At 40.1% G+C, this 27,873-nt stretch overlaps 1 protein-coding gene across 1 annotated transcript in view; it reads left to right on the forward strand.

Moving 5' to 3' along the window:
- LOC150091194 (integrin alpha-9-like) overlaps positions 1-27,873 on the forward strand; it is a 504,992-nt gene that overhangs the window by 145,604 nt on the left and 331,515 nt on the right. Inside the window, exon 6 of the mRNA XM_090389511.1 lies at positions 13,238-13,283. Within this exon, the coding sequence (XP_090245637.1) occupies positions 13,238-13,283 (46 nt within the window). The remainder of the gene's footprint in view (positions 1-13,237; positions 13,284-27,873) is intronic.

The following is a 27,873-nucleotide window of genomic DNA, read 5'->3' on the forward strand; positions in this document are numbered from 1 at the left end:
AGAGAAATATTAATCATAATGCATCAAGTGTGGCACAGGATAAAGTCGCTCGTGTTCAGGCCTTAGGCAGAGGGGTTGGTTCGAAAAATCAGAGATGATCTCCCAAAGAAGACGGTGGAGCAAGTGGCGCTGTCCCCTGTATGGGAGAAGAGGAGGGCAAGACCATCCAGCCCCACCAACTGGAAGTGGTTCCTGCACAACTGCGCTAATGAACACCCAGTAAGGGAGAAAACACCAACGCATGAAGTGGACATCGAAATGAATACATACATCATGAATGCATACAGGAAAATAATGAAGCTGGAGACCAATATGACAACTTACAGGGCGAGACTACATACCAAGTGGCTGGAATGATTCCCAGATATTCAGGTCACCGAATAGCGAATAGCAGACTAGAGAAGGACCATCGTCACAAAGACCCTAATAGCCCCTGCAATCTTGGAAAAAATCAAGCAGGACATTAGCGATCAACTACAAAGGATAAAGAATATGGAACTAGAGGAGGAAGAACAATACCATCGCCGAACCAGAGGCAGAAGAGCAAGAGGAAATACGACCCGCAGCAGCTGAAGTGGAAACAGATGAGGTCATGATATCCAGATTAGAGGATGAGTGGAAGAAGGCCTTAACAGAATTCGAAGGAATGGACCCCACAAAGGCTCATGTGATATCGAAGCAGAGGCCAAATAGAACCTTGTGGAGAGTAACAGACCACTTGAATAGGCACATAATACCGCATTACCTCGACAGTAATGGTGCAACACTGGAGGCCATCCACACAGCCATGTATTGTGCTGCGGTAGCAGCCTCGAGGATTAATGTAAGAGAATCGAGAGACCAGCAGCAGAAGAACCGAAAACAGAAGGAACCACCAGCTTGGGAAAGAAGACTAGACTTCAGCAGAAGATAGAAAAATTAAGAGTCAAGATAGGCCAATTGACTCAGTACCAACGGGGCAATAGGAGTAAGAAATTAATTGGAAAAGTGAAGAGCATCCTCAAGAGAGACAGCATCCACAGCAAACATGAGACAAAAAATTAGAGTACTTGGACCCATTGAAGCAGACCCTCCTTGCACTCAGCAAGAGACTTCGCCGATACAAAGAGAACTCCAAGAGGAAAATAAACAACCGATTCTTCAATGAGAACCAAAGAGGTTTCTACAGGAATCTCGGAGAAGACGGGAAACAAGGGAACTGACCACCCGAGAAGATGACGATTGAGGATTTCTGGGGAAACATATGGAGCAGGAAAGTAAAACATAACAGCCAAGTCACCTGGATAGAACTAGAATGCAAGAAAACCAAAGATGTACAAGAAATGAGCAGGTGGGCGATTCGGGAAGAAGAAGTAAAACAGATGATCAAGAACTCTCACAACTGGCAAACTCCAGGAATAGATAATGTCCACAACTACTGGTACAAGAAGCTCACTTGCACGCACAAGCACCTGGCAGAGCATTTCACCTGAATGATAAGGCACCCAGAGACAGTTCCAAAGTTTCTCACTCAAGGAATCACATATCTGAAGCCTAAAGATGAAGATACAAGAAACCCAGCAAAATATAGGCCAATCACCTGCCTCCCAACAATGTACAAGATCCTGACCAGCTGCATAACCAGGAAGATATCAGACCACTTGGAGAGCCAGAATATAATGGCCGAACAGCAAAAAGGAAGCAAGCGGCTGAGCAAAAGATACAAGGAGCAATTAACCATAGAGAAGGGCAACAAGATTAGTGAATGGAACAAAGGGGTGCTCTTATGAAGAAAGGCTTAAGTTTTGCAAATTACAGTGTCTGGAGACTAGGCACCAGCAAGGTGATCTGATAGAGGTGTATAAAGCCTTGAATGGTTTGAGCATGCTCAATGCTGATTTTTTTTGGCTGATGCTGCATAAGCTTGCTTTCTTGCATCAAATGCCTCTACTAATGCTAGATGCCGCAGTTATGGAGAAAGCCTACAAGAAGCGCCGCAACATGTACTCAGCTTATATCGATTACTGCAAGGCCTTCGACTCCGTGCCTCATAGCTGGCATAGGGCACTGAATATCTACAAAGTCAATCCGGTAGTGACAAACTTCCTAAGAGAAACAATGGCGAAATGGAGTACCACCATTAAGCCAATCCCCATCAGGAGAGGAATCTTTCAGGGAGATGCCCTGAGCCCATTGTGGTTCTGTCTAGCACTTAACCCGCTATCTACCATGCCCAACAGTAGCAAGTACGGATATAACCTCAAAGAAGGAAGGACGAACCTATACACCCTCACCCACTTGATGGATATGGATGACAACAAGCTCTACGCGGGAACCGAGAAGCACCTTCAGCAGCTACTCCAGATCACCGAAGAATTGAGCAATGATATTAGAATGGAATTTGGTCTAGGCAAATGCAAGACCCACGGATTGAATCAGGGAAAATTAGTCAACCGAAACTACCAATTGCAGAATGGTAAAGAGATCGAAGCCATGACAGAGGGAGAGGCCTGTAAATACTTGGGGATGATGCAGGCTCAGCAGTTACAGCACAAGGAAATTATGGCCTTCCTGACCGAAAAATACCATCAGAGACTCAGAAGCCTGCTGAAAGCAAAGCTGAATGGAGGGAACACAGTTAAAGCCATAAACACCTATAGACTGTATAGATTGTATAACTACTCCTTCGGGGTCATAGATTGGACTAACACCGAGCTGGAGGATATCATGAGAAGGACAAGGACAATGATGACCAAGAGCCCCAACACCACCCGAGAGCTGCCATGGAGAGACTGACAATTATCCGGCCTAATAGACCTCATTGAGGTCTATTAGGCCGGATCTATTAGGTCTCAAAGAGGCCTAATAGACCTCATTGAGCAACAGAAGTCAGCGATAGTTAACCTGAAGGATTACTTTCAGAAACACACAGCACCACTCCACCAGGCCATAAGGAAGATAGACAAGCGGTATACCCCACTCAACCTAAGCGAGGAGTTCCCCTCCAACCAGGAGGTTCTCCATCTGGGTCACATAGATAAAATTGCTTCCAATACATGGTGCACGAGCGGGACACTCTTCCCCAAGACTGAAGGATTCATGCTCGCCATCCAAGACCAGGTAATCAACATCAGGAACTATAGAAAATACATCGCCAAGAAGCCCGGAGTGTTAGATGACACATGTCGATGATGCCACCTGGCCTCAGAAATGATCCAACACATCACTATGGGATGCAAGGTGATCATCCAGACTGAGCATACTCAAACACACGACCAGGTAGCCACGATAATACATCAGAAGCTAGCAAGGAAATACCAGTTGATCGAAGAAAGTGTACAGTACTAGAGACCCCAACCCATAACTGTACTGGGACCGCGCCATAATAACGGATAGGACAATCCCGCACAACAGACCGGACATAACCCTTGTGGACAAGAAGGAAAAGGCTACCTATCTGATTGACATAGTGGTAGGTACCCAACACTGGCAACCTGCAGAAAACCCATGGGGAAAAAATCAGGAAGCTCACGAACCTAAGACAGGAGATCAAAAAGCTGTGGCATATGCAACAAGTAATGACCATCCCGATCATCGTGTCAACCACAGATAGGGTGCCAAAAACCCTACATAACAGCCTAGCAGCAATAGGTCTTCCAGCAAACACCTACAAGGAACTCCAGAAAGTCGCAATCCTGAACACCTGTAGGATTGTGAGAGAGTTCCTCGACCAACAGTAACATCAGACACAACAACCACCCTGTGTACTTGGTAGCAATACCCATCATGAGTATTGCTACCAAGTACACAGGGTGGCAGCAATACCCATTACAAGGTGGAAACCCCAATCAGGAAGAAATAATATAAGAGCAGCAATAATAATAATAATATCTGGAAAGTTAAAATCCCCCATTATAAGACATTCTGTTTTACTGGCCCATTCTATTTCTCTGCACAATTGCTCATTGTTACTCATCAGATTCCTTAGGCCTATAATACCAATTAGGTCACCTCGCAGGTGACTAGTCTCCAGACTCTGCAATATGAAGAACTTAAGTCTTTCTTGGTAAAAGCAAACCTCTGTTCCACTCACCAATCTCATTGTCTTTCTCTGTACTTGTTCCAGTAGCTCTACATCCTTTCTAAAATGAGGTCTCCAGACCTGTATGCAGTACTGAAGGTGTGGCCTGACCATTTCTTTATACAAAGGAACAATTACCTCCTTATCCCTGCTAGCAAATGTCCTGTATGTCATTGACAAGACACCATGGGCTACTCTTTCAGCCTGTCTACACTGCTAAAAAAACTTCTTATGTGACTGCACAATTTTGCACAGGTGTTTTTCTTTCTCTACTACCCTGATGGTAGTACCACATAGTTGGTACATATCTCTGGATTTACTGCTACCCATATGCAGTACTTTATATTTGTTAATATAAACTTCAGTTGCCACCCCTCAGCCCATCTGCTCAACTTTTCCAGATCCTGTTGCAATAGTGTTCTGTCATTAACAATAATGACAGAACTGCCAACCTTTGTATCATCTGCAAACTTGGATATTAAGCCTGATATACCTTCATCAATATCATGTGTTTTCTCCATTATAAATGGAGAAAACAAGAATGGCCCAACACTGAAACGTTAGGCCATTAAGAGCAGTGTCTATTGATTAGACTCTGTCTTATAGCAGCAATTATTCCATCAGTGCCATACTGCTCCAGTTTGTACAGTAGTCTTCCACGTGCATCCATATCAAAAGCTTTACTAAAATCCAAATATGTGATATCAAAATTATTTTTTGCATCCAGTTCCTTTGTGACGATATCATAGTATCCAATCAAATTGGTCAGAAAAGACCATTGACAAACCCATGCTGTGTCCGAACTACAACTGCTGTCTTGTCTAGATGATGCTGGTGTGCTTCTTTAATCAGTGTCTCCATTAATTTCCCCCGAACAGAAGTTAAACTAACAGTTCTGTAATTCATTGTGTCACCTTTGAGCCCCCTCTGTGAATTTATGTCACATTTCCACATCTCCTATCCATGGGGACTTGCCTTGATTCCAAGGAAGCTTTCATAATTATGGTTAAAGGTTTGATTACTTCCTCTGCTGCTTTCTTTAATATAACTGGATAGATCCCATCCACCTCAGGTGCCTTTCTTATGTTTAACTTCAACATTTTCCCCTCCACTTGCTCTCAGTTATTACAAAATCATTAAGCACCTTGTTACAGTTTGATAAACTACTGGCATTTTCCTCCCTTAATAACTCTTATTTGTGAATGTAGATGCCAAATACTGATTTAGTTTCTCAGCTACCTGAGCAGAATCAAATACAGTCTAACCATCGATATCAAGTGACCAATCTGATTCATCCTTTCTACAGTTTATATAAGTAAAGGACTCTTTTCTTTTTTTCTTTTTTTTTTCTTTGCACCCTTTTCCAATGATTTCTCGTAATCTGTCTTTGCCTGCATAGCCTCCTTCGTGACTTGATTACATACCAGCTTATATCTACCATAGGCTTCTGTGTCATCTGATATGGGCCTCATTTATGTTGAGACTTTGATGGCTCCCTTTAGCATTAGCATTAGTAGAGGCATTTGATGCAAGAAAGCAAGCTTATGCAGCATCAGCCAAAAAAAAAAAAACCCACTTCCACTTCACCCCTCTGTTCGTTCAAAATACCTGTCCAGCTGAGCCTTAAACTTATTTAGGCTATCAACCTCCACGACAAGGGATGGAAGTCTGTTCCACCAACCAACCACCCGCTGGCTAAAGGCAAATTTCGGCCTTGATTGGGCCCCCTGTAGATTTGGGCTCTGGTGCAGCACATCCATTGTACCTCTATTTGCATGGCCCTGCTCAGTGGCTACAGGACAGGAGGCAGAGGGTTATGATTAATGGTTGCTTTTTAGATTGGTCTGATGTTAGAAGTGGGGATCCCTAAGGATCAGTTTGGGACCACTGTCTTTTTTGGTTTTCATGAATGATGTTGCCAGGATAGGATGTGATGTAAAAATTTGCAAATGTGAAGATTGAGAGAGTGGCTAGTGACCAGTGCCTAGCAATACTCCTTCAGATAACTTTTGATCGGCTTTAATGTTTGTCAGAAAATGTCAGTTATGTTGTAAGGCAGCAAATGCAGGATGTTACATTTGGAGAATAGCAGCCCCAAAATCACTTATGCACTTGGTGGGATTGATTTAAGAACAGTGATGGAAGTATATATAAGTACATTTATATATGCCTAAAGTTCTTGGAATTCAAATCGAGAATTTGATAAAAAGATCATAAGTAGATAATAGAAGATTTTTTTTTTTTTTTTTTTTAATAATAAAACCCCAAATATGAAAGGTATTAGAACCTGTAATAATTAGTACCTTGTGTGGGTTGAAGGTTGAGAAAACAAGATACTTGTTGAGACTGGAATTGAATTTCTGTAGAATGTAATTTGCAAGAAATACACGTGAAGGAATTTTGTTCCAGAAAATGGAAGTTAAGGGAATAAATGAGCAAAATTAAAAGTTGGTTATATGAGTTTGAAATTAGATAGTAAATGGATGCTGACTGGTTGTGGTATGTGTTTGAACTGTTTTGGAAGAGAAAGGAATAATTGTACATGCCAATTCAAAAGAACAGTGCTCATGAAAATATCTATAGAAAAGTCATGTAGCAGTATGTCTATGAGACAGAGAGTGAAGAGATGGGTCAATGATTAACCTGAATGCCCTCCGTTCAGTGGAGTCTAGAAGCCTGAGAATGTTTTAGATACTACCCCAGATGTGGGAACAATATTCCGTGGTAGGGCAAATTTGATATTTGTACAGAGTAAGTAGTTGTTTAGAAAAAAGTAAATTCAAGAGAGAAATGGAGAATCCAGTTTTTCAGATGCAGAGGATGCAATATTTGTGATATGCTTATGCCAAGAGAGGGAAATTAGAAGTTGGGGGTAATCCCTAATAGAAATTTCTGTTTTCTAGAAATCTGAGTGTCATTTGAAGATATGCCTATTAGCAGCAGATTCCTTTTTCATGAGATATAAGATAGGATTGGGTTTTAGAAGGACTGAAATTAACTAAGTTGCCTTTGCCCTATTGAAGAATTACCTGGAGATCAGCACTTAAGGAATTGGTGATGGATACTCAAGAAGTTAAAGTGGTTTGTGCAGGACAAGGTTTTCTCAAACTAGGAGGTGGAAGGCAACACACTGTCATCAGCAAAACTATGGATTGGATTTGCAGTCAGTAGAAAGTCTTAATATATAAGCCTAAAAGAGTAGGAGAAAGAACTGAACTTTGGGGAACACCAGCATCAGTTGAGAAGTTAGAAGATAGAAGTCATCCACCATCACTGCAGTGAGTGGTCAGAGAGAAAACTGGATTCACATATGCAAAAAACAGTTGGCAATCCATAAGATGGATGCTTATTTAGTCTTTTATGCTAGACAAGGTCAAAAGCCTTTGAAATTTCAAGGGCAACTGTTTGATTTTCACCAAACTTTTCTGTTGAATTTTTCCATAGATGGGTGATGTAAACTAATATTGTCACCAGTGGATCGACACTGACAAAGTCCATATTAGGGATTATTGGTTAGATGGAAGGTTTCAAGATACTTTAGAAGTTGGTGGTTAATGCTTTTCTCCATTACTTTAGAAAGAGTATAAGTACAAGGGGATGATAATTGGATGGGTGGGATTTGTCACCCTTTTTAGGAACTAGCTGTATATTAACAAATTTCAGAGCAGAAGGAGAAAAACTCATGGAATAAGATAGTGTAATAGGTGTCACAGAAAACAGAGTAAGCTCAGGAGCATAGATTTTGAGAATAAGTGGCGAAATACCATTCAGGACCTGGAGCTTTTCTGGGCATTAAGATCTTTCAAAATTCTTTTGACTTCCTTTTGATATGATTACATCAGAAATGTAATAAAAGATTTTTATGAATTTTTCTATGATTTTTTATTCTGATTTTAATTTTTTCATTTATTTTACTCTACTTTTGGGTAGCCAAGTCAAAATAATTACAGAAGTTTTTATTTTTACAAATCTTCAAAACTCCTTGTAAAACATTTCACAGAGTCAACTGCTAGTGGTAAATGTGAAGTCTAAGGCCCACACATTTGTCGAAGCCACTCCAGAAAGTGTTAAATGAGGTAAATGAAAGAGGTGACCACCACCACGAGTTCGACCATGCAGAAACAGATGGTATATGTTCCCAGGCAATGAATGCTAACCATGTAGCAAGCCAAAATGAAGTGTCACATATAGGAGCATAGACCATGGAAGTGTGGTCATTGTGACTATTGCAAATTCCTGAATAATGTATTTAAGTCAAAAAATATCTTCTGGATATGTAAAAATGGTGGAAATATCTTTATGAATTGCAAAGATAATCAGGTTAAGTCTAAACTTTTGTTGGGGGGGGGGTTATTAACATAAAATCAAGTTTGTGCAGTTAACTAAGAAAATAGCAGCTGACGTTCAGATTCGAATGTGAATTTTAATGTTTTCACCTCAGTGGACACAGACAGACACAAATTCCCATTCAATTAAAATTTGTAATGTTGACAGTTATACCACAGTAAACATGAAAGTTATATCAAGAGATCTAAAAGAAACAATGTTTCTACATTAATTAATTTGAATGAATGTAGTAAAGCAAAATGCCTACCTCATAGTAATGCATGTGTTACTTTTCCTAGAAGCCAAGTATATTTATAATCTAGATTGGCACTAAATGCAGACATGGAACAGTAATCCAAAAGCCACATTTCAGAAATCTCTGTTATTCCAAAAGGATGCTGCAATGAACTAGCCATTCAAGTTCATTTGAATAAATTAACTAGCTATTAACTAGTCATTCATTTTTATTCTTAATGAACTTGAAGGGCTTGTTAACATTCTGATTAAAAAAAAAAGTCCAATGATCATTAACTAATGCAGTTAACATATGGTAAGGAATACTCCTTGGATTTCAAATTGGAGGCAAAACAAGTCTCATTTTAAATATACAAGGTGTGTCTAGTAGATAACAAGAATACATGCACAGCCACAACACACCAAGCACATTTTTTTGTTTCACCACCTGTGAAACAAAGGCACAGCAATTGACCTTGTATACCTTTCCCTAGTCGTCTGCCAAGTCATATTCCAACACACTTATTTGCTTTGCAGTGAGACAGGTTTTCATTACCTTGTGATTTTGGAAGTTGCCAGAAAAATTACACACAAAAGAATCAAACAACAGTCAACCTCAAATTTAAAACTAAAGAAAACACCAAGTGAAAGTTATAAGTTATTATGTCAAGTTTTTGGTGAAGAAACTATGTCAATAGCTTGCATATTTGAATGGCATAAAAGATTTTTAGAAGAAAGTGGGAATATGGAAAACAATGAATGACCAGACCATCCAGTATCCATTAAAACTAATGAAAATGTGGGTCGGGTAAGGATATTGATTAGAAGTGGTTGTTATTTGAGCATTAGAGTTGGTGGTCTTGCCAACTAGAGGAGAAAGAAGCCTCGAGACCACCTTAGACAACTCGTAAGTCGGTGATCCACAGCAGGATACAATTGGTCTTAGTGGTGTGTCTTCCTTGTGTACCTTCGGCAGGCCGTAACACCGTGGGATCTGACACCTGGAGGCACGGAGGTGATTACGGGTTGACTGTGTTATCTTCCCCTGTTTGAGCCAACTATTGATGAGGATATTCACCTCTGACTCCCATCGTTCCAATGCTCTGCTGGGGTTAACGGTTAAGGGTGTGTAGACAGTAAGGCTTTCGCCACGTAATCAGTGTGGTTCATTATAACCGTACGACGGCCTTTGTCCGCCGGTAGAATGATGATGGACTATTCTTGGCCCGTTTCAGTGCCTTGAGGGTAGAAATCTGCATACGGCTGAGGTTTGAAGAGACGGGGTGAGCATGGTGTAGAACTGCTGCAGTCTTTAAGCGGATTGCATTGGCCACATCTTCTGGGAGGCGTGATAAACATGTTTCCATGCCCAAGGTGATGTCAGTGATTGGTGGGTACTTTGGAAGAACGGCAAATGTCATGCCAAGAGTCAATAAGACTATTTGTTCTGCAGATAACTGCTTGTTGCTCAGGTTCAATACGAAATCCGTGCAACCTGTAGAAGGGGCATTATGCTGGCGACGAAATTGACGGGATTCATTAATTAAAGTATTGAACTTACGTTTCTGTCGGGCACAATAACGATCTGATTCTCTGACAGCCTGGTAACATAAAGTATTGATTACACTGGTGTAAATAGGATCGGGAATCAGAGCCTTAAGGTCGACTTTGCTCGCTGAAGCACGCTGTATGTCACGGTGGAGGCAGCCAATCCATATGCGCAGAGTCTTGAAGCTGAAGTTCCGACAGGCACGTCCCATACGCTCATTAGAAAACGGTTGTTTGTACCGAAATCCTTTCTGTATAATCTTGTTTGCTTTGCATCTGTGAGCAAACCTCAGGTGTTGTCTGCCACGGGCTATAAAGATGAAATCTTTCTGTAGTCTCACAACCATATCGTATGTTGGTTGGCCAAGAATAGTCCGAATATGGTGAAAGAGGCCTATGCGCTCCGGATTCATATTATTGAAATGAAAAAATTATAATTCCTCAGAGAGGTTTAATTTCAGAATACACATACAAGTACGGTTAATATATAAATATAAAGAGCTTTCGGCTGAGTGGACAGCCTTCTTCAGTTAGAAAATATATTAAAATGGCAGTTGGAATGGAAATGTGCACTGCCAAGATGGTGCGTGAGGCGCGTGGCTAATTGTTTGAGGTTGAAGTTTGTGGCTGTGATGTATGGTGGTGACGTGGCCACCGTTTGTCTATGGACAGAATTATTGCTTCTGTGATGGGGTTAACTTGGCAACCACTGTTCCTGTTCAAAGAGGTATCCGAGCATTTTATGTTTAACGATTCCAACCAGGTGCGCCTTAGGTAATGGTGGGACCTGTCCACAACCACGACATCGCAGTGTGGGTCAGTGTCGTGGTGGGTTGTCCAGACATGCTCGGCGATAGCTGAGTGTTCCACATCTGCCAAACGGATCACCCTTTTATGTTCTGAGAGACGTTTCTGAGAGAGGTTGTTTGTACCGAAATCCTTTCGGTACAAACAACCGTTTGTACCGAAACGGGATTCATCCATCGTCATTCGACTGGCGGACAAAGGCCGTCGTACGGTTGTAATGAACCGCACTGATTACGTGGCGATAGCCTTACTGCTTTTACGAGACACTTCCGTCTACAAACCCTTAACTGTTAACCCCAGCAGAGCATTGGAACGATGGGAGTCAGTGGTGAATATCCTCATCAATAGTTGGCTCAAACAGGGGAAGATAACACAGTCAACCCGTTATCACCTCCGTGCCTCCGAGTGTCAGATCCCACGGTTTTACGGCCTGCCGAAGGTACACAAGGAAGACACACCACTAAGACCAATTGTATCCTGCTGTGGATCACCGACTTACGAGTTGTCTAAGTTTGTCTTGAGGCTTCTTTCTCCTCTAGTTGGCAAGACCACCTACACCATCTCCAACAATATTGAGTTCATAGAAAGGACCCGCACTATATCCATCTCACAAGATCAAGCCATGGCATCGTTCAATGTAATATCACTCTTTACCTCCATCCCAGTGGAACTTGCCATCTCTTGTGCAAAAACAACTCTTGGACAATGATGAAACCCTTAGCGACAGAACCAGACTAACACCTGATGACATTTCCACCGCCCTCAGACTGTGCTTAACAGGGGGGTGCAATCATGTTTAGCGACTCAATTTACCAGCAGGTACATGGCACAGCCATGGGTTCCCCTGTCAGTTCGGTCACGGCAAACATCGTGATGGAGGAGTTAGAGGGACGTGCGTTTACACACGCACCAGATCATATCGCCTTTTGGTGTCGCTGTGTAGACGATGTGTTCGTAGTTATCCCTAGAGACTCAGGTCAGTGAATCCTAACCCACCTGAACTCACTATCGCCCTTCATAAAATTCACGATCGAGCTGGAGTCGAACAACACCATACCACACCTAGATACCCTTGTCCGGCATGAAGACACATGCTTGAAGACCACAGTTTATCGTAAACCTATGTGTGCTGGCCAATTTACCAACTTCCGGTCAGCACACGCACGGGGTCACCTCCTCACCACTGCCCGAACCTTGCTAACTCGCGCCTGGACACACTCTAGATCCGCAGGTGAAAGACGCACAGAGATCACCAGGTCAAAGTAGACCTTTGCGAGGTGCGGGTATCCCATCGACATCCTTGACAGGTGTGACCTACAGGCACGCGACAACGTCACGACCAACAGCAACGCCAACAGTCTGTCAATCTGTCACAACAGATCGGTAGAATCCTAAAATCACACGGGATAAAGTGCATCCAACTCCCAGGCAAGAAACTGCGTTCTCTCATTTCCAACGTGAAAACACTTGTCCCCACCCTTCTGCAGAGTGGTTTTGTCTATCGCATCTCTTGCCGTGACTGCACTAGCTGCTACTTTGGAGAGACTGGACGTCGGCTCGAGAAACGTCTCTCAGAACATAAAAGGGCGATCCGTTTGGCAGATGTGGAACACTCAGCTATCGCCGAGCATGTCTGGACAACCCACCACGACATTGACCCACACCGCGATGTCGTGGTTGTGGACAGGTCCCACCATTACCTAAGGCGCACCTGGTTGGAATCGTTAAACATAAAATGCTCGGATACCTCTTTGAACAGGAACAGTGGTTGCCAAGTTAACCCCATCACAGAAGCAATAATTCTGTCCATAGACAAATGCTGGCCACGTCACCACCATACGTCACAGCCACAAACTTCAACCTCGAACAATTAGCCACGCGCCTCACGCACCATCTTGGCAGTGCACATTTCCATTCCAACTGCCATTTTAATATATTTTCTAACTGAAGAAGGCTGTCCACTCAGCCGAAAGCTCTTTATATTTATATATTAACCGTACTTGTATGTGTATTCAGAAATTAAACCGCTCTGAGGAATAATTTTTTAATTTTATAATTTTTTCATTTCAATAATATGAATCCGGAGCGCATAGGCCTCTTTCACCATTTTATATTGTATTTCCTAATTCTGTAATCTATTTTTAGTTAAATAATTTTTAATTAACCAAGAAGATTAATTACATTGTATTCATGATGTAAAAAAGAATAAAATAGATTTAATATTATTTATTTCATTGATGCAGTTTATTTTTATTTCTTCAGATATCTTGATTGGATGTTATTCTTCAGATCAAGCTGTTCTTCTAAGGTAAGCAACTGTTTCACTTTTTATGAAAATATTTTTATCCCCCCCCCTTTTTTTTTGGCTTGTTAAAATGTCATTGTTTGGAATTGGAAACGATTAAAAATGTAAAAGAAATTGACTTTTCAAATATCTTTTGAACAGCAGTAGGCATCCTTTCTTCAATAAAGGGCTTGACAAAAATTTTGGAAAGTTGCCACAGGCATTGATCCTGCAGTAATGTACATACTGCTGCATACATCACAAGATCAGGTCCATACATTGCCACAAAAATGCATTACCCATTGTTAACTATTGAGTGGTTTGCCAGGCAATAAAGCCATTATGAAGTTAAAACTCCTGTGATCCTTTAAGTCTAGGGTGGCCAGCCATCCCAATATGGTGGGATTGTCCTGATTTAGAACTTCAAGTCCGGCTTCCTGATACTACCATCATTTATACCTATAAGAGAGTAAAAACTGTTAATTTATTGATTTTGAATATTTTTAATTAATTGTTATTGGAATCTAATGCATGTGTTAAATATTAATTCTAATAACAAGAGAAAAATGAGAATTGAGAAATCTTTTTTTCCTCTTTGTTGTTTTAAATTACATGTATAATGTATTAATTTATCTATGCCATACATTATTTTAGTAATGAATTTCATTACTCAAATGAATTTCCCCTTTTTTGAATTGTTAAAATTAATAAAAAAAAATCGGTGTAGTTTTTCTCAAAATTTCCAGAGGCAAATAATTTGTCTCAAATTGTAAGCTCCATATTAAGCATTCCACACTCAAATGCTTCATTAGAAAGAGTTTTCAGCTTAATGAAAACTGCTTTGTGGAAAGAGAGAAACCGTCTTTTATTAGAAAATTTAGAAGTCAAACTTATGGTGAAAGAAAACTATAACATGACCTGTTCAGAAAATTTAAAAACTTTTTAAAATTTTTGAAACTAGAAGAAATTTTAAAACTAAGCGAAATCTAAAGAAAAATATTTAAAGTAAAAAGTAGTCTTCCTCGCTATTTTTAAAATAATTGTTATAAATAACATAGTTTATATAGGACAAATACTTGTAAAACAGTAAGAGAAGTTTACCTCAATATGATACGTAGAACACTTTTGTATGATTCTCTCCAGAATTTAAAACGAAAACCATTTTAAAAAATCGGAAAATGGTACATTACATTAAGAAATAATTAACAATAATTAAAAATCAAATGAACACAATTAAAAATCAATTTTAATGCAATTAAAAATTAAGTAATAAATTAATTTAACAAAAAAAAAATGCAAAACGATTTTCCTTCCTGAAGCTAACAAGTGCTTTTCGACCGTATGTCATGATCACAGGAATGAAAATTACCGAATAGGAGTGAGCATGGAACTTAAATAGGGATTATTTCTTTTCACGCATGCATGTAAAGGACCATGAGTTGGAGATTAGATATGGCCAGCGAACATTAAGAGAATTCTCATGTAATTTAATTTTGACAGTTTCTGCAATCAATAGTCATGTACAATTACGTTGGGCACTAAGTATTTTGGCTTTGTTAAACAAAAATGTATGTTTTTCATTAACAGAATGAAAAGCTAATTCTCACATTGCTGAACGAGAAGCACGAACTGAGGCCACGTGTTGATTAACACGAAAATTCAGAGGAAACCGTGTAGAACCCTGATCAGATGAGTCGCATTCACCACAAGAAATGTAGTAGTAGTTAGTAGTAGCATGTGATGCAAGAAAGCAAGTGTATGAGCTTAGGCAGCAGCAGCAGCATCAAAAAAAAAAAAAAAAAAAACCAAAAAATCACACCATTCCCTCCGCCTGTTAAGGAGGAACAGGTGGAGGGAATGGTGTGATTTTTTTAAGGAGGAACTCCTTAAATAAATTTAAGGAGTTCCTCCTTAAATTTATTTAACCTACCAACTTCCACAACGACAGATGAAAGTTTGTTCCGGCAATTAGCCACCCGCTGGCTAAAGCCAAATTTCCGCACATCTATTCTACATCTGTCTTTTCTTAATTTTAATTTATGCCCCCTTAGGTTCGTAATCTGAACAAGTGGAAGGATCCCATCAGAATTCAGCACGCTCAACCCAATCAAGGCCGTCTACACCTCAATCAGATCACCGTGCAGGTGCCTAGTCTCCAGTCACTACAATTTGCAGAACTAAAGCCCCTCTTGGTAAGAGGATCCGTTAATTCCCCTCACCAATCTTGTTGCCCTTCTCTGTACACGTTCAAGCAAATCTACATTCTTCCTAAAATGAGGCCTCCAGACTTGTACGCAATACTCAAGGTGTGGCCTGACCATTGCCTTATACAGAGGGGACAATCACCTCCTTTTCCCTACTAAAAAAATTCCGATATATCATTGACAAAACCCAATGACCTGCCCTGGCAGCCTGTCTGCATTGCTCAGAAAACTTCATATCTGACTGCACAATTACTCCCAGGTCTTTTTCATTTTCTACCACCTTAAGTGTTAAACGTACCACACAGTTGGTACGTTTCTCTGGGATTACTTCTGCCCATATGCAGCACTTTGCATTTGTCAAGGTTAAACTATAGTTGCCACTTCTTAGCCCATCTGCCCAAATTATCTAGATCCTGTTGCAGTAGCACACTGCGATTACTGTTATTAACAACCCTGCAAACCTTTGTATCATCTGCAAACTTCAACACTAAGCCTGATATACTTTTATCAATATCATTGATAAATATACAAAACAACAGTGGACCCAACACCGAACCCTGTGGGACTCCACTAATAAAATTAGTCCACGAAGAGTAGCACCCATTGATTACCACCCTCTGTCTTCTCCCATTCAACCATCCTTTTATCCATTGTAGCAACTTGCCCTTAATACCATTCTGCTCCAATTTGTACAATGGTCTTCCATGTGCAACAGTGTCAAAAGCTTTCCTGAAATCCAAATATATGATATCAAAATTATTTTTTGCATCTAGTTCCTTTGTACCCACAACATAATATCCTATCAAATTTGTCAGACAAGACTTTCCCTTAACAAACCCATGCTGTGTCTGAATTATTGCTGCAGTCTTGTCTAGGTGCCTCGGCAATGCATCTTTAACCAGTGTCTCCATTATTTTACCCGGAACAGAAGTTAAACTAACTGGTCTGTAATTATTCGTGTCACCCTTTGATCCTCCTTTGTGAATTGGGGATACATTTGCACATCTCCAGTCCGTGGGGACCTCCCCTGAGTCCAAGGATGCTCTCATAAATAGGGCTAAGGGTTTGCTTAGTTGCTTTGCTACCTCCTTTAATATAACTTGATAGATCCCACCCACCCCACATGCCTTTCTTATGTTTAACTTCAACAATTTGTCCTCCACTTTGCTCTCAGTTATTACAAAATGATTAAGCACCCTGCTACAATTTGATAGCCTTCTGCCATTTTCAAAACCTAATAACTCCTCATGTGAATGTAGATGCAAAATACTCATTCAGTTTGTTTGCTAACTGAGTAGTATCATCAACAGTCGAACCATTGATATCAAGTGAACCAATCAGATTCATCCCCTTCCTTTTTGAGTTTATATAAGTAAAGAAATCCTTGCTGATTTTCTTAGCATCCTTTGCCAAAGATTTCTCGTAATCTGCCTTCGCCTGCCTATCCTCCTTTGCGACTTGATTACAGACTAGCTTATATGTATCATAGGCATTTGTGTCGCCTGATAATTTATATGCATCCGATGCATTTTTCTTCTCTGCCACTAGTCTCATTAGTTCATTTGACAACCATTTAGGCCTAAACCTTGAACAATATTTCTTAATAGGTATGATACGTTTAGTAGCTTCCACTTTTAAGTCCTTGAATGGTTCCCACTTAGAATTTACTGTTGGTAACATCGTCATTTGATCCCACTGTACAGAATTTAAAAACTGTCTAAGACCACTGTACTCACCTTTACAGAAGCAAAAATCCTTTCGTTTACCTCTGATGGTAATTATATCTTTAAGTAAATCCCACATCAGTACACTGTGATCACTGTTAACCTAGTGATCTTTATCTGCAAATTCTTAATACAAGAATGATCGCTGCTGATAACCAGATCAAGAGTATTACCCTCTCTGGTTGCCTCTCAAACATGCTGTTGCAGAAAACAATCATCCAATAAATCCACAAAAGTCTTACTAGTGTGTGAGTGACCAACCCACAAGTTCCAGTCAATATCTGGGAAGTTAAAATCCCCCATTATAAGACATTCCTATTTACTAGCCCACTCTATTTCTCTGCACAATTGTTCATTGTACTCATTCGAGTCATTAGGCCTATAACACACTCCTACTCTTATTTTTGCTTTTGCAGTGCTTATGTCACACCAAACTGACTCAACTGGATGCACTTCTTTTGATTTTATGTTTTTCTTAATTAACAGCATGACACCTCCTCCCTTCCTATCCTGTCTGTCCTCTCTGTACTCCCCAAATTCCAATTCTGCATTCCTAATATCAGTGTGACACCATGTATCTGATATTCCAACAATATCTGCCTTTGATATCTTGACCAACACTCAAATTCATCAAATTTATTTACTATACTTCTAGCATTGGTATACATGCACCTTTGCATGTATACTAGGTCATTTATTTGTGTTGCAAATGAGGAAAAGACTGAGCAATTGTTCAGTATAGTGTGCAATTTCCGTATTGGCCTAGCTACAATTTGAAATTCAATATCTTTAAAGAATCTGTTAAATTGCTTGTGCCACTGTTCAACACATAAAATTGTTTTTGTTTTAATTTCTGGAGAGCTTATTCTGAAGAGCTAATTCTGGAGAGCTAATTCATAGGGAAGTGTTCTGCATATCATATTGAGGTCATCATCAGCCATTTTCAATCTACTGCAGGATGAAGACCTCTCCAGCAACTTTCCAGTTCCTTCTGTTTTGTGCAGTGGCCATCCATTTACTACCCACAAACTCATGAATTTCATCTGTCCATCTCCGTTGTTGTCTTCCAGGTTTTCTTCTAGCTCCTCTTGGGTACCATTCTGTTATTTTCTTAGTCCATCTGTCATGATGTCTTTGAGCTGTGTCCTGCCCAAGACCATTTTAGTTCTTTGGTTTTGATAAGATGTCCATTACTTGAGTTTGATGCCTAATCCATCTGAGGTGCCTCCGAAGCCAGGTGGGAAGGAGCAGCAGTGCGCAGCACACACTTCATGATTAGACCAGGGTTCGAGCCCATCACCACCAAATACGGAGGATGTGGAAAGGTCAAGGAATGACCACCGCATTTCCCGGAAGAATACGGCCTTAGTTGCTAATGGTCCTAAAAACCAAATAAACAAACAACAACAACAACTAATCCATGTTTCTCTTCTTATCTAACATTAGCATTACCATTAATAAAGGCATATGATGTAAGAAAGCAAGCTTATGCAGCATCAGCCAAAAAAAAATCTTCCACTCTACCCCTACGTTCGTTTGAAATACCTGTCCAGCTGAGCCCTAAGTTTATTTAGGCTATCAACCTCCACAACAAGGGATGGAAGTCTGTTCCACCAACCAACTACCCGCTGGCTAAAGGCTAATTTCCGCACATCTATCCTACATCTGTCTTTCCTCAATTTGAATTTATGCCCTCTCAGGTGATTATTCTGAGCAAAAGGAAGCGGAAAGGTCAGGGAATGACCACTGCATATCCCCGGAGCAATATGGCCTTAGTTGCTAATGCTCCTAAAAAACAAATAACAAACCAAAGAAACTTTTTCATCATTACTTTTGTTTTAGCCATATTCATCTTTAGTCCAAAATCCTTACTAACTCTGCATAACTGATTAAGATTTTCCTCTAATTCTTTGGGATCGTGGCTTACAATCACAGTGTCATTTGCAAATCGTAAATGGTTTAGGTACTCTCCATTCACATCCTTTCTGACTCCTTTCTGCGACCAGTCTAATCTTCTGAAAGCTTCCTCAAGGGCAGCAGTAAACAACTTTGGAGATATTGTGTCTCCTTGTTGAACTCCTTTCTCAATTTTAAATTTACTACTGTCTTTTTCTAGTCTAATAAAGGAGGTAGTATTCTCATATATTTTCTTCAAAATCATCATAGAGGGGGTTTCTATGCCTTGTTTTTCCAGTGCCCGAAACATTGCCTTATGCTGTATGGAGTCAAATGCCTTTTCATAATCCACGAATGCCAGGCATAATGGTGTTTTATATTCATTTGCTTTCTCAATTAGCTGTGACGACATTACGTGAAGGTGATCCATAGTTGAGAATCCTGTCCTAAAGCCAGCTTGCTCTTTCAGTTGATTCTCATCAAGTATTCTTTCTAATCTGTAATGACCCTTGTGAACAACTTGTAGATGGGATAACAAGCTAATTGGTCTATAATTTCCAATTTCTGATTTATCTCCTTTCTTATGCAGCAAAACTATGATTGTATTATTTCACTCTTTAGGCATCACACCTTTTCTAATGCATTTTGTGAAGAGTCTTGCCAATTTTTGTGTCATGTGTCTTCCTCCCAATTTTAACAACTCTACAGTAACTTCATCTTCCCCCAGGGTTTTCTCATTCTTCATTTTCTTCAATGCATGTTCTACCTCATCAGGAAGGATATCAGGTATTTTGTATGTATTACTAATTTGCGATCCATCTTCCCCACTGCTGGCATCATTACCTCACTCCTTGTATAACTCTTTATAGTAGTTGTCTGTTATTTTAATTATACCTTCTCTGCTATTTATAAGTACACCATCGCTATTCTTCAGTTTCAGTATCATTTGTCTTTCTGTTACTGCGCATGGCTGCTGATTTAAATCCTTTGTTTTCCTTTAATGCTTGTTCTACTTTTCTTGTGTTAAATTTTCTTATGTCCTCTCTGAGTCTCTTTCTAATGGCTTTGCATAACTCAGTATATTCAATTTTCCCCTTGTCAGTGTTTTTCTTGCTCTTCATTTGTTGTCTTCAGTTCATCATGAAAGTGTTTCTTGACAAATTTTTTTTCTTTGGATTTCTTTTTACCTATAGGTTTCTTGGACTTTATCACTTTCAGAAAGTTGTAATATTCCTCGTCAATATCTTCGTCCAGAGCCATCTGCAGAAGCTCAAACTTGTTCTTAAGTTCCAGTACATACTGCTTTTTCTCCTCTTCTATTATCTCAGAGACCTTTGTATTATTTACTCGAGTCTTTTTTTTCCTTTCCTTTCTTTTCTTACATCTATATCAAGTGTGCATCTTACCATTCTGTGATCACTTCCAACATTTACCTTGTTCAGGACAGTAACATCATTCACGATATATCTTCTGTTAGTGAGATAACCATTCTGTTAGTGAGGATGAAGTTGATTTTATTAGTTGTTAATCCATTTGGGCTCTTCCATGTCCACTTTCTGTTCACCCTTTCTTGAAAAAAGTGTTCGTTACTGACATTCCTTGAGATTCTGCAAATTCCACAAGTCTTTCACCTCTTTCATTTCTTTTACCAATTCCAGAATTTCCTATAGTTCCCCTATCTGCACTGTTTTGTCTCTTTCCTACCATTAGCATTAGCATTAGTAGAGCATATGATGCAAGAAAGCAAGCTTATTCAGCATCAGCCAAAAAAAAAAAAAAAAAAACACCACTCCCATTTCACCCCTCCGTTCGCTCGAAATACCTGTCCAGTTGAGCCTTAAATTTGTTTAGGCTATCAACTTCAACAACAAGTGATGGAAGTCGGTTCAACCAACCAACCACCCGCTGGGCAAAGGCAAATTTCCGCACATCTATCCGACATCCGTCCTTCCTCAATTTGAATTTATGCCCTCTGAGCTGATTATGCTGAGCAAGATGAAGAATCCCATTGGCATTGAGCATGCTCAAACCATTCAAAGCCTTATACACCTCTATCAGATCACCTCGCCGGTGCCTAGTCTACAGACTCTGTAATTTGCAAAACTTAAGCCTTTCTTCGTAAGAGCAACCCTTTGTTCCATTCACTAATCTTGTTGCCCTTCTCTGTACCCGTTCCAGCAACTCTACATCCTTCTTGAAATGAGGCCTCCAGACCTGTATACAGTACTCAAGATGTGGCCTAACCATTGCCTTATACAAGGGAATAATCACCTCCTTATCCCTGCTAGAAAAATTCCTGTATATCACTGACAAGACACCATGAGCTACTCTTGCAGCTCATCTGCACTGCTCATAGAACTTCATATCTGCCTGCACAATTACCCCCAGGTCCTTTTCATTCTCCACCACTGTCAGTGTAGTACTGCAGAGTTGATACGTTGCTCTGGGGTTACTGTTTCCCATATGAAGTACTTTACATTTGTCAATGTTAAACTTCATTTGCCACCTCTCAGCCCATCTGTTCAACCTTTCCAGATCCTGTTGCAGCAGCATAGCGTCAGTAGTGTCCTTAACAACCCTGCCAACCTTTGTATCATCTGCAAACTTGGACATTAAACTTGATATCCCATCATCAATATCATTCATAAACACCGAAAACAACAACGGACCCAACACTGAACCCTGAGGAACTCCACTAATAACATTAGTCCACGTTGAGCAGTGTCCATTGATTACCACTCTCTGTCTTCTGCCACTCAACCATCCCCTTATCCATAGCAGCAATTTGCCTCCAATGCCAGACTGCTCCAATTTGTGCAGCAGTCTTCCATGTGCAACAGTATCAAAAGCCTTTCTAAGATCCAAATATATAATATCAAAGTTATTCCCTGCATCCAGTTCTTTGGTGACTACATCATAGTATCCAATCAGATTGGCCAGGCAAGACCTGCCCTTAACAAAACCATGCTGCGTCTGAGCTAACTGAATTCTTGTCTAGATGATCCTGCAGTGCTTCTTTAACCAGTGCCTCCATTAATTTACCTGGAACAAAAGTTAAACTACCAGGTCTATAATTACTTGTGTCAGCCTTTGATCCTCCTTTGTGAATTGGGGTTACATTTGCACATCTCCAGTCTATGGGTACCTCCCCTGAGTCCAAAGAAGCTCTCATAATTATGGCTAGGGGTTTGCTTACTTCCTTTGCTGCCTCCTTTAATATAACTGGATAGATCCCATCCACCCCAGGTGCCTTTTTTTATGTTTATCCTCAACAATCTCTCCTCCACTTTCCTCTCAGTTATTACAAAATCATCCAGCTCACTGCCAATGTTTACTTTACTTACATCATTCTCCTTCCTGAATAACTCCTCATGCGTGAATGTAGATGCAAAATACTTGTTTAGATTGTTAGCCACCTGAGCAGGATCCTCAACTGTTGAACCATCAATATCCAGTGGACCAATCTGATTCATCCCTTTCCTTCTTGAGTTTAAATAGGTAAAGAACTCTTTTCTGTTTTTCCTTTCCATCCTTTGCCAAGGATTTTTCGTAGTCTGCCTTTGCCTGCCTAATCTCCTTTGTGACTTGGTTACAGACCAACTTATATCTATCATAGGCTTCCATGTCACCCATTAATTTGTATGTATCCCATGCATTTTTCTTCTCTGCCACATGTCTCATTAGTTCATCTGACAACCATTTAGGCCTAAACCTTGAACAATATTTCTTAGTTGGTACATAAAGCCTGGTAGCCTCCAAGATTAGTTCCTTGAATGCTTCCCATTTTGAGTTTGCTGTTGGTAACATCATCAGTTGGTCCCACTGTATAGAATTTAAATACTGTCTCTGACCATCATAGTCGCCTTTATGAAAACAAAAACCCTTCCCTTTACCTCTGATGGTAGTTACCTCCTTGAGTAAATCCCACTTCAACACACTGTGATCACTGCCACCTAGTGGTTCATTTATCTGCAGATTCTTAATGCATGAAGAATCACTACTGATAATCAGATCAAGAGTATTGCTCCCTCTTGTTGCCTCACGAACATGTTGATGTAGAAAACAATCATCCAATAAATCCAAAAAAGCCTTGCTAGTGTGCGAGTGACCAACCCACAAATTCCAGTCAATATCTGGGAAATTAAAATCCCCCATTATAAGACTCTCTGATTTACTGGCCCATTCTATTTCCCTGTACAATATCTTATTATACTCATCAGAGTCATTAGGCCTATAGCAAACTCCTACTCTCAATTTTGATTTACCTATGCTTATGTCACACCAAACTGACTCGACACTGCCCTGTCCATTGATGTCGACTGGCTTCACTTCCTTGGACTTTATGTGTTTCTTAACTAATAGCATAACCCCTCCTCCCCTCCTGTCCTGTCTATCCTTTCTATACACATTGTATTTCCCAAATTCCTGTTCCGCATTCCTGATATCTGTGTGACACCACGTCTCTGATATCCCAACAATATCTGTCTTTGATGTTTTGAGCATTACCTCAAATTCATCAAATTTATTTACCAAACTCCTAGCATTGGTGTACACGCAGGTATACATGCACCTGTTTCTATTCTTGGCTACCCTAACACAACCCATGTGTTTACTTGTACCGCAATGACTCCCAGCAGTCTCTGAAATATCCTGAATCTTGTTTTTCAGGCTTCTGCTCATTTCAATAGAAGCAGTGCAAGAATCACTTCCACCTCTGCCAGTGGCTACTGTTAATCTATTAGTCCTTGTATCCCCCCCAACTAGCAGTTTTCCGACCCACCTAACTCTGCCTCGACAGCATCCCCAAAAATTCTTGCACCCTTTCTATTTAAGTGTATCCCATCCCTGTAGAAGCAATCTCTCCTGTTAACAAGTACAGTCCAGGCTGAAAAAAATTCTACCCCTTGAGCCGTGCACAATCCCTCCAGGGCCGAATTGATCGACAAGGCTCTCATCATATACCCCCTCCTATCGTGACTGCACAGAATTGCAGACACTTTCAAATTCAACCCTAATTCATGGCTTTTTTTCAACAGTGACCTGTACTTGCTAAGTAATTCCGCTGGTGTCCTACTCTTAATATCATTAGTGCCAACGTGTACAACTATATCACCTTTTGTGCCCTTAAAAGATGATATCCGCTCTACCACGTCATCAACCTTTGCCCCCGGCAGACATGCCCTGGTCCTATTCCACCTATCCTTTTTGCAAAGCATGTTCCCCGCTTCCCTGACAATAGAGTCACCAACAACTACTAGTTCCTGTGGGACCAGCGCATTCTGCCTAGGAGGCTGCCTCTGTGTAGCCTGATGACCAAGTGCAAGCTCTGGCGTTGATGTGGGCTGCTGAGAGCTTGATGGGTCCCTCAATTTATTTCCTTCGAGGTCATCCACCCTGTCCTTCAAGCTCTCATAAAGGCCCATAAGAACGCTGAGTTGTCGCCTGATTTCCTTGCACTCCTTACATCGTGCACACACAAAGACATCCCCCTTGGCAGTATCATGTCCCGTACCCGACTGCTCCGCAAACATCAAGCAAACAGTGCATTTTAAAAGACTGTGATTCAGAGGGCAACTGCCCCCCTCAGTTCTCCCCTGAACCACAGCACTCCCATTAGCTTGAGCCTTTTGCTTTGCTTAGCATTGAAGTCCCCCATAGTGATAGTGTAGTGAGTTTTCTGTTCATCTAGAAGACTCTCAGTTTCGGTGTACATTTCTTCAACCTCTTCATCATCATTGCTCGATGTTGGTGCATAAATCATTATAACCTTTAGCTTATACCTCTTAGAAATCCCGAGTAGTTGTCTTGACACCTTTTGTGATGTAATTTTTGAATTCCAAAATGTTGTTTTTTATATCTTTATGGGCCAGAAAGCCAACTCCACCTTCACTCTTTTCACTGTTTCCATGTGTGTACAGGAGATTTCCACTTGATAAACTTTTAAGTGATTCATTTCTTCTTGATTCTGCTAAAACTGATGATATTCCAATTCACATTTTCTAATTCCTTTTCCAGCTCTAATATCCTGTCTTCACCAATGAGCGATCTTACGTTTACAGGCCAAGTTCAGTTTCCGTGCATGGCAGCCTGGTCGTACCCAGAGATTCTTAGCATCCTCTACTCAGAATCTCTGGGTCCTCCCCTCTGATCCTCTCACTGCCGTAAGAGGGGAAGTGAAAGCCGCTAGGGACTGAGGGCCATTTGTTTTGTCTTACTGTCATGTGCTGGAGGGTTTAATCTTTTCCTCTTCACGCTGACCAGTTGTCTTGAATAGAATCACTCTACACGTTCGTTGCCACCTAAGTGACATAACAGGCTTACCATCGAGAAGGTGTGCATGAGTGGATTTTAGGGAGGCAGGCCAACCGGAGTTCTCCTTAATCTTCTGAAATAGAAAGATATTGGATCCATCAGTGTTTTAGACTGAGTGTCTGATAGCACACAGAATGCCTGCTCCCCTTTAAGCCCCACATTGAGGTAAACTTCTTTAATTCTTTTACAAATATTGATATCAACATAGAACGTATTGAGCATTATAGCTCTAGTTCATACTATCATAAGACAAATAAATCTTAACAGCAATCATATAACAAATAAATACTATGATTGATTGATTGATAAAAAAATGTATTTTATTTGTAATTTTATATTTTCTTTTACTTTTTGAAGGAAAAAATGCCATACTACACATTTCATTTCAAGTTGTCCCACTTACCAGTTTTCAAAATATGGCCACCCTGCTTAGGGCTGTGCTGTGTTCACTATAACTATAATATACAGGCTAGCCTTGATTAACGCAATTAATTCGTCCCGCGAGCGCATCACGCAAAATGGAAACATGTTAATCAAATATAATAATCAATAGGAAAAATTATAATTGGTCCTTGACCTTCTGGAATATCCATAAAAAATTTAAAAAATACCTTTTAAATACCTTTTTAACTGTATACAATGTAAAAGATAATGAAAATAATTACGGAATTAAATGTTTATTGCATAAAACAGTGGTTCCCAAACTGCACATCGCGGAATATTTTAAATTTTCGAGGGAAACACAGCAATAATCGACATCTGTCAGACACCACGCGAACTACTAGCTCAAGGTAGTTCACAGTTTCAGCATTTCTTATTAAGTTGTTTGGACCTAACTACTAAATGGAACTGTTAGGTATTTCTTTTGGTCTGGGTGCTCCTTGAAAAAATTACTGAGACACTAAGGGCGCCACAAACCGAGAAAGTTTGGGAACCTCTGACATAAAATACACAATGTTGCCTTTCTTTTTTCAATCAATTTCCTATAGCCGACAACAATCTTCTCTGGGCCCTGGCAAAATAAATATCGCAGAAAACCTCAAACCTTTTGTTTGAGGTTCTCTGCGATACGAAAGATTTCATCTAATTCTTTTACCGTTATCTCCTTTGTGGTAACATTTTCATCTGGCTCATTTAAAAATTCGAATTTTTATGCAAGTGTGCATTGACTTTATTAGCAGGAGACAAACAAGTAACACGTCTTCTTCCGATGGTTGATGGAACATACCGAGGGGGTAAAGCAGGCAAACGTTTGTTTATTGACAGTACGACTCACGTTAAGCTTAACGTGCGATTCAAATCTTTTTCAACTATCGCATAAAAAAAAAATAAATAAATAAATCGCGTTAACTGGAAATTTGCATCGTGTAAAGTGAAAAGTGGTATAATTTTTCAAATAGCGTTAATCGAACTCGCGTTATGCAAGGCCTGGCTGTATATATATATATATATTAAGGGGTGGGGGGGTTGAGTGCCAAGCAGTAGTGCCCAAGCGATTTTCTTGTGCGATGTATAGAGTGCTGTTTTGAAGTGATTTAGTTCTGTTTTTATTTCTTCTTCCCCCTTTCTCTCTTCAATTTACTGTAGGTAGTTCACTACTTAAAAAATATCAAGTAAGATCCCAGGAAGGAAATCCACCTTCCTTTTCTTAGTATATTTATGAATTTCTTTACTTACTGAACTAACTTTATATGCAGCACTTGGTCACTGCTGGTATTCTTTGTATTAAAGGTCTTCTTTAAGACTTGCAAACTAGAAACTTTAGTGAACAAATTCAAAAATACAAGAAAGAAAAACAAAGTTACTTATCTGAAACCACAATTAATGTAAGAATTGGGGTTATTCAATTATCAGTATTGGGACCACTGTTGTTTTTGATTTTCTTAAATGACATCGATGAATGGATAGAAGGCGTGATGTCTAAACTTGCAGATGATGTAAAGATCGGTAGAGTAGTTAATGATCATTACCAAGCATAGCTTCTTCAGAGTGGCTTAGATAGACTTCGGGGATGGTCAGAAAAGTGGCAGCTATGCTTTAATCGAGCAAAATGCAAGGCCTTACACCTGGGGAACAGTAACCCCAAAATAACTTATACACTTGGTGAAGTTGAATTAAAGTCAGTAGTGGCAGAACAGGACTTGGGAATCACAATACTGTCAGACATGAAGTTCTTTGAGCATTGTAGACAGGTTGTGAGGAAGACCCATAGTGTCTTATCAATGATTTGTCGAACATTTGCTAGTAGAGATAAGAACGTTATAATCCCATTATATAAGGCTGTTGAACATGGTATTCCACACTTGGATTACCGTGTTCAAGTGAGGAGACCCCACCTAAAAAAAAGACGTAGAGCTTCTTGAAAGGGTTCAATCTCACCTTGTGAGATTGACAAAAGGTCATCCTTATGAATAAAGACTTCGAATATAAGTGTTATAGAGCGTGGAAACTAGGCACGTTAGAGGAGATTTGATTGAG

The sequence above is a fragment of the Mastigoproctus giganteus genome, chromosome 1 (assembly GCF_048544385.1).
Source record: "Mastigoproctus giganteus isolate SK-2022 chromosome 1, ASM4854438v1, whole genome shotgun sequence".
In the NCBI taxonomy this organism is placed as follows: domain Eukaryota; kingdom Metazoa; phylum Arthropoda; class Arachnida; order Uropygi; family Thelyphonidae; genus Mastigoproctus; species Mastigoproctus giganteus.